Source organism: Enoplosus armatus, chromosome 19 (assembly GCF_043641665.1).
Source record: "Enoplosus armatus isolate fEnoArm2 chromosome 19, fEnoArm2.hap1, whole genome shotgun sequence".
Lineage (NCBI taxonomy): Eukaryota > Metazoa > Chordata > Actinopteri > Centrarchiformes > Enoplosidae > Enoplosus > Enoplosus armatus.
In genome coordinates this window covers 12,019,315-12,034,396 of record NC_092198.1, presented here as the reverse complement: position 1 = coordinate 12,034,396, position 15,082 = coordinate 12,019,315, and the positions used below count along the sequence as shown (strand labels likewise).

Sequence of the window (15,082 nt, the reverse complement as noted above, 5' to 3'; positions counted from 1 at the left end):
AAAAGAAACACAGTAGAAAATGCCAGTCTGTTATAACGTCAACGTACAGAAAGACCCAGTAATACTAACGTTATTAACTGACACTCAAATACTGCCGAAGCCCGTGAGATGATTCCAAAATAGCCCATACACCAACACATCACCGTGAGCTGCCTGCTAGCTAGCTAGATCCTGAATGTTGTATCAAGACAGTGAGCTCTGTGGGCTCCACAGATCAAAACAGCAGCGGGATTAATCTTTCCTCTTTATTTATCCTCTTTGTGCAGTAACGCTAATCTAACCGAGATGCTCGGGAACGCAGCTAACGTTGGCTGCCTGTGTTGTCTCCTCCACAAAGAACAGTGATAGCTAACCGGCTAACCGACCAGCTAGCTGAAGCTGAACCACCATCAGCGGAGACTGGCTTCGTCCATACGCCGCTGGAACTCGTCGCTAACAGGCTACGGCTAGCACGTTAGCCGACTGTTTATTCTAACGATGTTTTTAATATTAGAATGTAGCTATTCAAAATAACCATAGGTCGGTGGCGTGGTGGACAAAGTGGCAGAATAATATCAGACCTGTCGACAACAAAGCCGGAGAAACATCAATGGCCAGTGAAGTGCTTACCTCGGCTCAAGACTGCTGCTGCTTCCTCTGCCTGCAGCCTGCTTCTGTACACTGGCAGGGCCCGACAGCTGTGTCACGTGACAGGCACGTGATTTGGACCAATTAAATTATCACAGTTCACGTCAATAACTGAAGTGTTTTAACTTTAACCTAATCTTCATTCAAATGAGGTTAAAACGATATGTTCTTTATTGTCAAACTACAAACAATTCAGTTGTTAACATTGGTCTGCCCAAAAATGTATAATAGCATGCAGGGAAGGAAGATTATTCAGATCCAAGTAAATGTATGAATACGTCAATGTCAAAATATTCTATTACAAGTGAAGTTCCTGCATTTAAGGAATGGACCTTCATGCTTACCCAAGTAAAAGTACATAATTATTATCCTAAAAATGTCCTTAAAGCATCAACAGTAAAAGATGCCCCTGAGTGTTTTATTATTGTGAATTATTTCTCAATTATAATTGCTGAGGCATTGTATTATCATTACTGACGCATTCATATGTAGTACAATTTTAATGTTGTAGCTGGTTATGGTTGAGCTTATTCTACTGTTAGACTGTTGGGTCATAAATATATAGTATGAAAATGTTCTCTTACTATCCAACTTGAAATGATTCAATTAATTAAGTAGGTTATTTGTCTAGAATCATATAATAACATATAACACACATATGGTATATATATATATATGTATAGACACACACACACGCACACACACACACACACAAACACACACACACACACACACACAAAATGATGAGGATGGTCCTCCTCGGCACCAGTAGTAGTAGTAGTAGTCCAGCTGTAGTTGCCATCCAGTTGCCACAGTAGTCGTTTACCCTCCAGTACACACGAGGGCAGCACTGGGAAGTTATTTTTCTTTTTTGTCCCACCTTCTCCTAAAACATGGCTGCTCCCATGGCTGCTCCCATGGCTGTTAGACGAGAATTATATTCCTTGGCAAGGATATTCAGTGGAGTCTCACATTTGGTACAGTATCTAACATTTATTTTTTGCGGAACATTTGTGAACATTTAACTGACACTTCAGGTTAGGAGAAGTAAACAGAAATCTCACTGTTTGGTCAGTGACGGCAGTTGTGCATGGTGGTTACAGAATAAATGTCGTCTCTGAATGTCGAACTTACTAATGTTAGTTTATTTACAGGGACCGAGAGCTTTGGGTTCCTGTTCAGGTCACAGGAAATGTAACATAATCAGGTAGGCTACAGTTTTTCTTTTTTCTGGTTTGACGTCTGTATAGTTTATTAATAACGGTAATAAACATCAGTGCACGTCACCACTGAGCGGTTTTTCTACAGTAACTTCATATCAATGAGGCAGCAGTTATCATTACAACCTTTTGATTCCAGAGGTATGAATCAACGTATGAACGTTTTTTTTATAAGCAGTATTGCACATTTTGTTTACCATTAGTGTATAAGTAATCTATGTAAAGAATAAATCTGTTTAAAGCACTTTATTTGGCTGAATTAAAATGCAATGTTTCACAGAAAGTGCAAACAAAATTCCAACCCATAATGGCATTTTATGAAGTGAACAAATAAATAAAGAGAGAGAGTCTAATTATGGTATAATATTAGTGAAGAATTGCATTTAATGAAGCTGTCCATAGCTGCAGGAGATTATTGGCCTTCAAAAGTGCAAAAGGCTACAACATAGGTATCTGTCTGACATTTTGAATTAGCACAGACTATGTGGCTCTGACTGATTTTAAATAATAAAGTTAAAAGACCCTTAAATCTGTTCTGAAACTCAAGTAAGGCCCATGTGTGAACAAGAGTATTGTGAGCTTTTTCTTGCCTTGCTTTAGTCAACATTTTAGTCATAAATGTTTGTATTTCACAAGTTATAATATATATATATATATATATATATATATATATATATATATATATTACCTACTAACTCTATATATATAGTTATAATGGACTAAAACAGGATTGAGTGTGAAGCCAAAACCAACTTCTGTATAAACAGTTGTCGCACTGTAAATTTACAGAATAATTTGTGCAAAAGTTAACATTTTAATAACAAATGTTAGTATGCCAGAAATGATTCATTGCTCTGTCTCTGCAGGTCCCATCTGCCATTGACATTCAGCACTTCCTTCCACACAGCAACAGTGTTTTCATCAACACCTTCATCAGTGAGTTATCAGTACAATTTCTTTATTATGCTTTTTTCACCTCAGATTTTTTTTTTTAACAGCCCAGTATTTAAGTAATATACACTCATCTATGTTGTTTCCTGCAGATCACTGTCACAGAAGAGCCCGACACACTGTTTCAGAAGGTGTCCCTGTTGGTCAAAGGTCATGACAGCGCTGTGTTGGACAGCTATGAGTTCTTTGCCACCATGGCAGCTAAAGAGCTGGACATCACCATCAACAAAGTGTGAGTACTAATAGGGCTAAGCTGCCACACAAGACAGTAGCAATGTTAGCCATACATTATAGTGTATCTCTCTCACGGACATTATTGTGACAATCTTCTTTCCTTTGCCACAGTTATGAACCTCCTAAAGACATGGAGAGGTTTACACTCCTGAAGTCGGTTCACATCTTCAAAAAACACAGGGTCCAGTATGAGATGAGGACACACTACCGGTGCATTGAGGTATTGAGCCTGAATTTGGCTACGTTAATTCAATTGGCCACTGACAGGTATCTTTTTAAGAAGTATTTAGGCTCCCTCTAAGCAAGCGTTATTCAACTGGGGACTGTCTTTGCAACTTAATATATGCAACAAATATATTTGTGTTATTTAAGGCTCACAATGGTTTGTGATTCTCTTGTTTTGCAGCTGTCTCATATAACAGGCTGCACAGCACAGGTATACCTTGAATACATCCAGAGAAACCTCCCTGAAGGTGTAGCCATGGAGGTGACAAAGGTAAGTTACTGCTGAGTCAGTCGTACACAAGCAGCACTCCCACCACCTCAAAATAATTGTGCATGAATGAATGGAATAAATTGTTTGTTTCTCTTTTGTCCGTGTTGTCAGACTGCCATGGAGAAGGTTCCAGATCACATCCTTGAACCCATGTGGAAGGATCATCCCATTGACGACAAGTCCAACCAGTGAAGTCAGTGATGAGCAACATGATGCTTATTGGATGTCTTTCCTCAGACATCAGTGATTATGTTGGGTAAATGGAGGACATGAAAGAAAATGTAATATTTATATATGATTGTCATGGACTTTTAACATTATCATCTACTGTATATATTGTTAAAAACCCATGGAAAAAGGACTTACATTCATTATGTCAACATGTAATGGCATGTAACAGCCTTCAATTACTGGTAGTTGTGCGTTTCTATTGTCTTTCTGTGGCAAAACAGTGGGATCAAATGTATGTTGTAACTTTTTTTTTTTTTTTTTCAATAAATATATTCTGCATGTAACTTTACATCACCTTTTTGTGCTGTTATTTAGTCAGATTTGGGATTCTAACACTTCTTCTACATTGATATTACAATGTTTTTTGTTCAACTATCTGCATCGGATTGTTATTCTGTATGAACACAAGACCAGCACACAAGACATTTCTTTTTTTGCATTTATTGAATAGTTGGTATACAAATATATTTCATATTAATATATCTTCTGCTCAACAGTGAAAACAACATGGCGTACTTATGCTCAGTGGTTGAAGGCAATACTTCCTGTCATTTTAAAGACTGCTGAGGACTGGCCCTCCCCTCTCTTCCTGTATTAAAATGAGCTGTCATACAGAGATGACATAAATCATATAGTGCATCATCTCCACAGAGGAAATGGTGGTGAGAAGCTTTAAGCTTTTTTTTGTTGCTGCAAAGAGACCGTCAACATGTCCAGCTACACAACACAAATCACATTGGAGTCATTTTTAGCCCCTGCTCATTTTTCAATAGACCCAGTGGTGGGTATGGTTGCAGGGAGCCTGTCTGAATATAAATGTTGTTGGCCTTATACATATTTAAATTTTCTATTGACCATCAATTCTGTGCCTACTTGACCATGTACCTACTATGGTTACGCAGGTATTTAATAACAGGAATACCAAGATTCTAAACCTGACCTGAGTACATTTTCTTCTGGTTTGGATACTGCGGGTTTGAAAATCTCAGCAAGAAGCACAGAAATCTCACAGAAACTGACCTTCCTTTTGTGGTCCACGCTTACGTAAATATGCCCGAACACCTAAATGCTAAAAATGTTCTGTCCACTAGACAAAGTAATTATAAAGATTGTCCATATCCACTTAAATTTACGTTAATTTGAGATTCATACATCATTATATTATATATACATATATATATATTGTGCAAGTACTATACTTTCTAAAATAAGGTTACGCAACAATTTTTATTCAGTATTTTTACTAATTGCACAGACGCATACCATGAGAATCATAATACTTCTTTATAATAAATCATTTAATAGCAAAATAATGAGCCTCTGTGTCTTTTTTCAGTGGCTTGATTCCATCCGTTACATTATCTTGCAAGTTAGTTTTAATCATTGAGAGTTTATTTAGAATACTGTCACTTAAATAGATGCTATGATAATGGTTTGGAAACTAGTTTAACTGTGGTGATACATTGTAAGTTTATGTAACAGTATAGTGTCCCACTGCTATAGATTTTAGGTTGAGTTGGTGAACTTTCCTGTTGGCTTTCTGGCCCACAAGTGAAAGATGGTCAGTACTTGGCCCCGATACCAAATAATTTATCAAGTAAAATCTGCTTTGCCAATACACCTTTTAACAGCAGACATTTTGACTTGTCATAGTAGGAAAAGCACAGGTGTAATAACTAGAGATGGGCAGATGAAACCGAATCCCCAAAGCTTGCTTAATGTTTCATGCCAGCAAAAATATTTAATATTTAGGCTTTTTTTTTATAATGCATGTATCAATTATTTTACTGTAACATATTGCATAATAACATCTACAGCTAATGTAGCACTTCCGAACAAAAGTGTTACACATTTAATAATGACATGCAGGCTTCTTGGACTTATTATTGTACATGAAACTAAAACTATTAAAATCAGAGAGAGAGGTGGTGTGCTTCGGCCTCAGTCTTGAAGGGCTGCTATAAGTTTTGCAAGCCAGCAGATGTCACTGTGCTTTCTGTGTTTGAAGCAATTTGAAGAAAGAAAGCACCAAAGCTTCATCCGCCCATCACTCGAATAACATTAATGACGCTCCGTTCTGTAAGCCATGACAGTGTGGCAGTGAGCCAGCATGCACCATACCAGGACCCTGAAAATTTAAGCAGCTAAATGGAATTCAGCCCTCCTTAATTGTATCATTCACAGCTGTTCTTTCCCTCTTGTGACATGTCAAAATGTCTTCATGCCAGTTAGCAGTGCAAGAATACTGGTTTATAGATCTGTCTTTTCCTGCTAATCCCTGCATGCTCCTTGCACTACCACAAGGTGTACTTACCGTGCTTGTTGAGATTTCACAGTACAGGTGTGCTTCCACTAACCACATTTTTAATGTTAGGAGCCACTAATAAAAGATGAAGTACCATAACCTATCAACCCATAGTCCTCTGTGTCTCACCGGGATTTGGCTCTGTTGTTGTTTCAACTTCCATCCTGAAAGAGAGAATCTCCAGGCATCAGTGAGGGAGGGGTTTAGGGATTAAGACACAAGAGGAGGCTCACCTTTTCAAGTTAAGTGCCGGACCTCAGGTGTCACGCCGCTGGTGAAGGAGGGGAGAGATGTGAGGGAGGGCCTGGGTTCCTGGGGCCTGGGAGGTTAACTGTACTGAGTGCCCCCCTTCAGGAGACAACAACAGTCACTCTGTTATAATCAACCAAAGGGAGAAACAAGAAGGGACTGCAGAGATTGAAGAGGCAGCAAAATGTACTGAAAGTGCTGAAGAGTTGGAAAATGACAGAGTAGGGGGAAGAGGGGGAGAGAGCCAACACGTCTGTGATGAATACCTCTTGAGGTCTGCAGCCATATTTGAGTACTCTGCAGTGCCTTTGTGGCTCAGAGAATAAAACGCTCTTTCATCTAGAAATAATGCCAAATCCTTGTTTGTGCCAGCAGTACAAACATACAGTATCAATAATAAATGTCTCTTCATATGACTGTGCTTTTGCATTACAGCAGGGTTTTGTTATATCTTTATAAATTCAGGTGAGCTTAAATTACCACCACATTAAGGGAAAAGGGCTACATGCATTCACAGAGCTTGCAAAACCTAAAGAGCTAAAATATTATATAATAACATATAATATAGTCCACTTTATTCACTGTCCCACGAGATGGTGCCATTAATGTAGATCACTTTTTTTTTTTTTTTAGAGTAAATCTGTTTGCATTCATACAGCAACTTCATAAGCAACTACATACATGGCAACCAACTTTTTTTTATTTTTTATAAAGATTAAAAATGTATGGCAGTCTAGGAGAAATTATATATTATAATAATATTAACATATAAGAATTATAAGAATAGAAAAACACTTTGGTGAAATTACTGACAATATCCTGACAAAGTCCTTGGTCATATCAGAGTGTTTATCCTTTGCAGATGATGTGCTCCTTTTAGACATGCTACCACTGAATTTGAACTGTGACATGTTCGGTCAAAAGCATTTAAATGCCTTTCAAGTGGAGTCCTCCTGTCAAATTTACATGTTGAGATAAATGGTAATGCACTTGAGTGAGTGAAATTCATCTTTCAAGTTCTCAGCTACTAAAAGTGCATTTCATCTATTACTTTTCAAAGCCTTCACTTCTCTGCAGCCCTCAGCGAGTCTATCGAAATTATTCATTAAGATTCCACTGAATATTACATTAATAAGGGCTCTTGGTCCTCCACACTCAAAAATGTCTATAAATCTTTGTAGTGGTTTTTACATGGATCAAATGTTCACTTTCAAACTGTGTACAGCATTAGTATTGACATTGCAATTCATTCTCTTTCATATATTACAGAATTGTTGTAGATTGTAATGACAACTCTCAGACTTGTTTGTGAATAAACAAAAAAAAAGAGAAGTTGAGTTTATTTTTAGTTTTATTTTTTTTTTCTCCACGACTACGTCATACGTCTTGACGACTTTCATAAAACACATTCACAGGTTCACAAAAGTTATGTTAATTACAGTGAATAAAGTTTTTATAACACTTCAAAAAACACAGTAAAGAGTAATTTCTTATCCTTAACTGAAGCAAATACTAATAGAATTTGCTTTTTTTATAAAAGCTACTAGATATATATATATATATATATATATATATATATTTCGGTATACTATTCATATATAATGCCTTTTCCTTTTTGTCATTACACAATAGATTGCTGAAGACACACATGAATGTTCCAAACAGCAATACTCATAACTTAAAAAAAGGTGCACATTAATGATATAAAATATAAAATTAAATACTCATGAATACTTGACAAGTGGAATATTGTCTTTTCTCTTAGAATATGTGCAAGTGTTAAACAATATTTGCTGAACTGCTTGGTGAGGTTATAATACATAACTGTTTCCATGTAACAAAAGGAAAGGTTAGGGAGGTCCAAGGTGTATTAAACTAGTAACAGTGGTGCTTGAGGGCTGTTGTGCACTCTTTCATTCATTTTTCCCCACCTTCATATATGCAGTGTCACCCATTTTTTAGTCTTTATTGAGGATCAGGGAAATTTCTTAAGGCTCACAGGGTGACTGTAACAAGAACCACAGAACATTTAATGAACTTTGACAAGAGTTTTCCTCCCTTTGAGAACAGCGGTTTCAAACTTGTTTTTAACAGCCTTTTCTCAACAATGTCAAATAGTTCCTACAGTACCAACAGTATTTTTTTTAACATAGATAACAGAATGCGAGGATGCCTTTACATTGTTAATACTGAGGCATTTTTGTCCTCAGTTATCATTAGTCATTTTCACATTATTTCTTTGCCAGTAGACAATATCAATAACCAGACATTTGGCCACAGAGTATGTCATGAAGATACTCAGAGACTTTGTGTAACACATTATTGAGGGGCATATCATTTACTGCACCACTCTAGGCCCCTTCTACATTAACAACTGCTTGGTTATTGTTTTTAGGGCAGGCTGTGTTAAAAGCGTCGGCCACCAGGGGGCCCTGGCCACCTCTGGCCTCTGCCAGGTGGGGGGTGAGGCGGAGGAGAGACCGGTCCATTGTGGTAGCTGTGTAAAAGGATAAAATCACACATTGGATTCTTGGCTTTGGCCAATAGGAGGCACACTCTGATAAGAGCAGCCATCTGAGCTATTCCAGTCAGGGATGTCATCCCCTTTCAGTTACTGTGTACCTTTGAATGATAAAATACAGGGTAATGTCTTCGCAATTTATTTTTCCATGCACTATTAAGTGTATGTATGTATGGCCTGCAATAGTTGAGCAGTAAGTTATTTTATTTATTTCTTTATTTGTTTATAAGTTAACATTCTTTGACTCAACATTTGTTCTACTAAGACAAACTATTTGGGCAAAAAGCAATATTATGTCTTCTATTTGATATACAAACTGGGAAAGAAATGTGATAATTAGAGGAAAGTTAAAGGAAATTAAAGCCATAATGAGGCTTAAGAGAAAAGGGACAGAAAGGACTGTGTCTTGTGTCACAACCCTCAGTCTTTTGGCTTGCAGTTTACTGCATATTTGCATCACAGATTTAAAAGCAATATAACTGGTGTAAGCGCATCTCAAATGCTTTCCAGATGTATTTCAAATCTATTTAGGAATCTTAAAAGCATGCAAGGAAAGTGCAGAGAATTGTGACTTGCAAAGCTTAAGCATGATACTAATGTTCAAACATAATATTCTTACCCTCTTGGGCCGCGGGGGTGGAAGTGGCGTGGAGGTCCAGGCGGTGGCATGCCACGGCCTCGAGGGTGTGGGGGACGGCCTCTGAAACCAGGATGACCTGTAGGAGGGGGTGGAGGGGGTCCGTGCCTACAAACAGGACAAGCATAACAACGATACAATACACTTTTATGTACATTTTCTGTCTGAGGAAACCTTTTGTAGTGATACACATGAGCCAGTGTTGATGCAAATGTAAGACCAGTTGAGTGACAGCACACATCTGCCCAAGCCAAAAGTGACAGGTGCAAATAGCAAATTGCTCCACAAAAAGATATGGCTCAAATATATTGTTACTTGGCCTACAGTACCCACACAAAACGATCTACTTTTTAGGACAAAAGAAAGCTTTTAAACTCAGGTGGAATATTCTTAAATCCAGTCCTTTGGGCTGCCATGGGTGTCTGTGCATATGATTGTGTGCGTTTGTGTGAGGTGGTTACCTGGGCATGGGTGGGAAGGGGCCTCTGAGGTGCATGGGGGGTGGTGGAGGTGGAGGAGGGCCCATGCACATTGGTCCACCCCTACCTCGATGACCTCTTAGGTCTGGGTAAGGTCGCATCCTCCTCATTCCTCTGCAAGGGAAGGGCAGGAAGTGCAATTTACCCATAAAAAGTTAAGCATTATAATTTTAAATACCGCACATAAAGGTAGTTGTTAGTGATGGGCATATGATACCGAGGCTTCGGAGCTTGTGTCACTCTTCCTGAAGCGGAGTGATTCGAAACACCGTGTCGGAGCTTGTATCAAAACACCACTGTCACGTGACCGATGACGTACAAAGCTTCGAACGTCATCGCTGCTTCACTTCGCACTTCATTGGTTCAGAGCGTTTCAATGGTTTTCTTTAAAAAGACTGGACTAAAAAACAAAAACAAGATGTTTCTGTGTTCATCCAAACACCATAATCAGTTGCAAAGCTGCAGCAGGAAGGACCTCTGGTCTTGTTGTTTGTATAGACTTTTAGTCCAGTTTTTAAATAAAGCTTTCTAAATAAACCTGAACCAACATTTTACCCTTCGTATTCTGTCATTTATATTTATTCTTTGGTTTAATCTGGAATGTTTTTTAGAGTGTGGGTGAGTGTGTCTGCATATTAGGTTTTTTTTAAACAAATGTCTTACTCCTTTTAAGAAGAAGAACTTCTTCTGGTGCAGTGTCTTCTAACAACAAGCGTATAATTAATTTTAATGTGTAATGATGATGTCATCATTAATTAGTATAAAAGAACAAAAACATCAGCAGATTAAAACGACCACACAGTCTTTTCTGAACTTTTATTGCTGACATGGGATTGAAACGGTGTCAGTGCTTCAGTCTCGCTCTTGAGAGGTTGCTATGGCTTCGGTTGACCACCAGATGTCACTGTTCTTAGTTAGACTGAAGCCTCGAAGCTTTGAATATTTTTTTTTTGAATATGCTTCATGAGGCTTCACCTGCCCATCACTAGTAGTTGTTTAACTTTGGGTGTAAATCTCCTTTAAAAAAAACTTTGAAGTTAAAATGCATTTCCCTTTTATATGCGTTATAACCACACCACTTGTTTTGCCAACTACTACTAACCAATTAATAAAAGCAAAGTTTTATAATTTATTCTCATCACCATGTATATTTCAAATGTCAGTACCTCATCGGTGCAAATCCATTCATGAGTCCATCTTTCGGTCGACCCCTCCCATGTCCAGGTGGACCAAACCCTTTCATCATGCCCCACCCACCACGCATGCCGCCTCGATTCATCCGACCCCCTCTACCACGGCCTCTAAACCCACGACCCCTGAGAAGATAAAAAACAAATATGAGGAATACTGCCACCATGCCACCAGTCACAGTTCAATCATGTAAAGTCGTACTCGGCAACTCGTCAACTGCACATTGATGAAACCCTTACATGCAGTTTAAAAATCATTATGTATCCATAAATAAAGTATTGGGCTATAAGGAACCATAAGACTGACCTAGATTTGCTGTCCATTAAGGGTCTCTCAGATTCATCCTTGGAAGTTTTTGAAGTTTCTGTCATCTTTTCTTCTGTGTCTGCATCCATCTGAAAAGATGCAGGTCAATATTTATATACAGTACTATGTCACCATGGCAACCTCTTTTAACATTAGTATTTCAGAAAAATAATAATGACTATTGACACCAATTGGTTCATGTGCAAGCCTCACTTTTACAGTGAACGGGATGCTAGCATTCAGCTGGGACCGTTAAGGTTAAAATATCACTCAGCAGATCTTGGAAACATGAAACCTCAGTGTTGGATTGACAGCATTGCTCCATCACTGGGAGTGACAGACTTGCATGCCTCATACTGAAGCAAGCAGGTGACAAGTTTGCAAGTTAAGCACGGACAACTGCAAGTCAAAGCTGCTAGTGGGAAAATTATTAATAGTCCCAAAGCCATGATCACTAATGTAAAATGCAGCATCTGTGACACTGTATGACAGTGGAGATTGGAGTGGGAGAGTGCACTTATGAGATATAGGAGAAAGCATGAAACTGCCACTTAACATATTTGGGCCTCAGAAGAACAAAAACTAAAAGAGGCGCCTATAACTTATTTTTCTTCCTGTGTGTCTGATACTTCTAAGATAAATTCTTTAAGGACACAATAAACATATAGCACAACTTTAAGTCCCTATAGGAATAACACATTATTTGTAAACATAGATGACAAAAAATGGTCTTTTCTGCAAACAACAAAAGTCTATGTAGGTGTAAAAAACCCAATAAGGTTTAGGATTTGGGATCATTTGTTATCCTTCACAGACTGATGAACTCTGAGTTTCAGCACTTTTATAGACTGTTCTAATTGATGCAGCTACTGCTGTTTATATATATGTTTTGTATATTGTTTGTCCCATACTCGTTTTGTAGGTTGTAGTTTGTGTTGTTATTGAATTGTATTTGCATATGTATACATTTACACAGATATCTAGATAGACTCCTCAGTGCTTGGAATGCACCGCCTCTCATGCATGTGACAAGGACAATAAGCATGAAGCTTGAAGAGTATGTCACATACACAGACATTATCACAGTGTTATTTTAAAGTGAATAAGCCTGCAGAGCCAAAGGCACGTCGAGCGTCATGGAAACATTTTTATCCTGATCCTGAGAGGCGGTTGGAGCTGTGTGAGCTCTTAAACATTAAGCTTGGACCATCAGAGGGACCCTGTGCAGCCAATACATTTCACGTCTCTAATAACACAATACTGTTCAGTGTATAGGAAGTAATGTTGAGCACAGCTGGCTAAATTATAATGCAAAGCGCTAGAAGGGCCCTGTCTAATTCCCGGACTGAACATCGCAGAGCAGACCTGACATACAGTACATTGTGTCCAAAACTGTTGCTTCGTCATAAATAGTATTGAAGTACGCATTCAACGCTTGGATAGCTACTTTTCTAATTGAAAATACGAAATAAATATGCCTAATAACAAGTGTATTTAAATGTTTGTCATGTGTGAAAGGGGCGTTCCTGTGATTTTCAAACGCTTTGGTGCTCTGGTGAAATGAACAGAAGGGATGACTTACAGTTTGTGATGCACGCGAGGTAGATTCAAAAAAGTAATATAATTGTCCTGTATGCTAATAAAAATAAAAATATATTAGAAAAATAAAAAATGTACAAAATTTCCGACAGCTTCCTTTGCTCCTTTACGCTTTGAAATGGCGGCTTCGTCAGACTAGACTATCCCAGGTTGGGATTTCTTTGTGAGGAACACTTTCTGAGGAAGTTACGCCCACCGGGAGGAATGCTGGTTTCTGATTGGCTTCTTGTTGTTCTCATTCTGCCTGCGTTTGGTAGTTTGGTATTCTGATTGGAGGAATAAGCTGACGTGCGTTTTAATTGTACTGCTCATCTTGAAGACTGTTCATTAATTAACTGGGCCAGAAGTTAAACGCGTAAAGCTAATTTATTGTAGATGTTTAAGAGGAAAACATGTTTGTGGATACGACACGAGGGATTCAATGGATTTGTTTAACTGTATAAACATGTTAAACAAGCCTGATATAGTATACAATTGGGAAAAATATATGAAGAATTGAACAGACAAATTATCAATTTACAGCATTTAATAGCTTTCAGACACAACAAGACATTAAGATATCATGCAGCTACTTAATACTTAATATACCAGTAGACAAAGTACAAGAGTTTAAAAATAGCATCAACAAGTATGACGAGGTTTCTCTAAATTATCTGTAAACACAAACATAAGAATAAGGGAGAGGTTCTTCATCAGTAAAGCTGATACCTATCAAGATATCATGAGCGAAACATATACATATCAACAAACAACAAACTCTATTTCCAAACATTTAATTCATAATTCCGACAAAGGCAGCCTCATATACAAAAATAATTGCCAAGTGCCCACTAAATAATATTTACAACCAAGAGAAGGGCAAAAACAGAGAAGGAAAAATATGAAATTAAGGCGAATGGTTAAGTTATCTTAAAGATGTTGCATTACTCATCAGATATATAAATCTAACTCCATCAAATGTCCAGATGAGAGTAAACCTGGTGCGTAAAAGTTGTCCATTTGCGTCCGTTAAGCGCGGCTCAGGATGTCTGAAAGCTTGTTGATGTATTCAATTGTGTATTTGAGGGTTTGTATCTTGGTCAGGGGTTGACCTCTCTTGCTGTAGTCCGGCGGCAGATAGTCACGGAGCTGGTGCAAGGCCTCTGCAAGACTCCTCATCCGCATCTTCTCCCTCTCACTGGCCTTCATGCGTCTTTTGGTGGACATCTTGGGCTTGCTCAGCCTCTGCGCCGTTGGAGTCGCCCTGCGTCCCGTGAAGCCGAAAGAGAAGTCACTGATCTCCCGATGCCCGCCGGAGTAGCACATCTCCGGTGAGGAGCACATGGAGTCCATCGAGGACTCCGGTGAGGTGGACTGAAGGGAGTCCAGATCCTCTCCAAAAGTACTCTCATGGGTCTTCCATTCAGACAGTATTTTAGCTCCGACAACCTCCAGGTCCATGTTAGAAATATCCCGAGACTTCCAGACGTCCAGACGTCCATGCAGCGAGGATGACATTGAGGGTGAGTGACAGGCAGCTTCTGTGAAGGTGATTTTGCCAAAGCGTTTTTATACAGAAGCAGATCTCCGGAGGTTTATGGGTTCACAGCTCAGGCGAAAAAAGTTCAAAGAAAATCTCAAGTGCCAAAATGCGACCTTCCCGAAGGACGTCGTTCGTTATCACTGGGGTGTGAATAAGGCTAAATAGACGGATAATGTGATAGAAAGAAAAATAATTAGATTCCTTTTGTGGGAAATTACTCTTTAAAGTCTGCACGACGACAATTATCAGTTTGATGTGATTTGTCTAATGAAGGAATGAGAGGATCTTCACACCTCTCTGGCAAGTCAGGCCTGCGTGTGTCCTCAGTCTGGAGGTTAGTAAAAAAAAACATAAATCAATACTATTTTTAATTTATTCAGAGTACAGCCTTCAGAGCCAAAGTGTATATACATATATCACATACAATGATTGTTGCTGATTTTGAACCCTCAGTTGCTCATTGTCCTGTAGGGAGAGGGTTTAATTAAAGGCCAAAATAGTTTAATATTACTGT

At 38.5% G+C, this 15,082-nt stretch overlaps 2 protein-coding genes across 2 annotated transcripts; one reads left to right on the top strand and one right to left on the bottom strand.

Moving 5' to 3' along the window:
- The first annotated feature begins 1,505 nt into the window (after nucleotides 1-1,505).
- On the top strand, nucleotides 1,506-4,048 carry mrps10 (mitochondrial ribosomal protein S10). Its single transcript, XM_070926072.1, has 7 exons — nucleotides 1,506-1,604; nucleotides 1,782-1,834; nucleotides 2,714-2,783; nucleotides 2,891-3,030; nucleotides 3,144-3,252; nucleotides 3,439-3,528; nucleotides 3,640-4,048. Exons 1-7 carry the CDS (start codon nucleotides 1,521-1,523, stop codon nucleotides 3,718-3,720), a joined length of 627 nt encoding a protein of 208 aa, XP_070782173.1. The 5' UTR covers nucleotides 1,506-1,520; the 3' UTR covers nucleotides 3,721-4,048.
- A 10,006-nt stretch (nucleotides 4,049-14,054) lies between these two features.
- Nucleotides 14,055-14,513, bottom strand: msgn1 (mesogenin 1). The gene has a single exon (XM_070926427.1). The coding sequence runs from the start codon at nucleotides 14,484-14,486 to the stop codon at nucleotides 14,055-14,057; it is 432 nt and encodes a 143-aa protein (XP_070782528.1). The 5' UTR covers nucleotides 14,487-14,513.
- Between the last annotated feature and the right edge of the window lie 569 nt (nucleotides 14,514-15,082).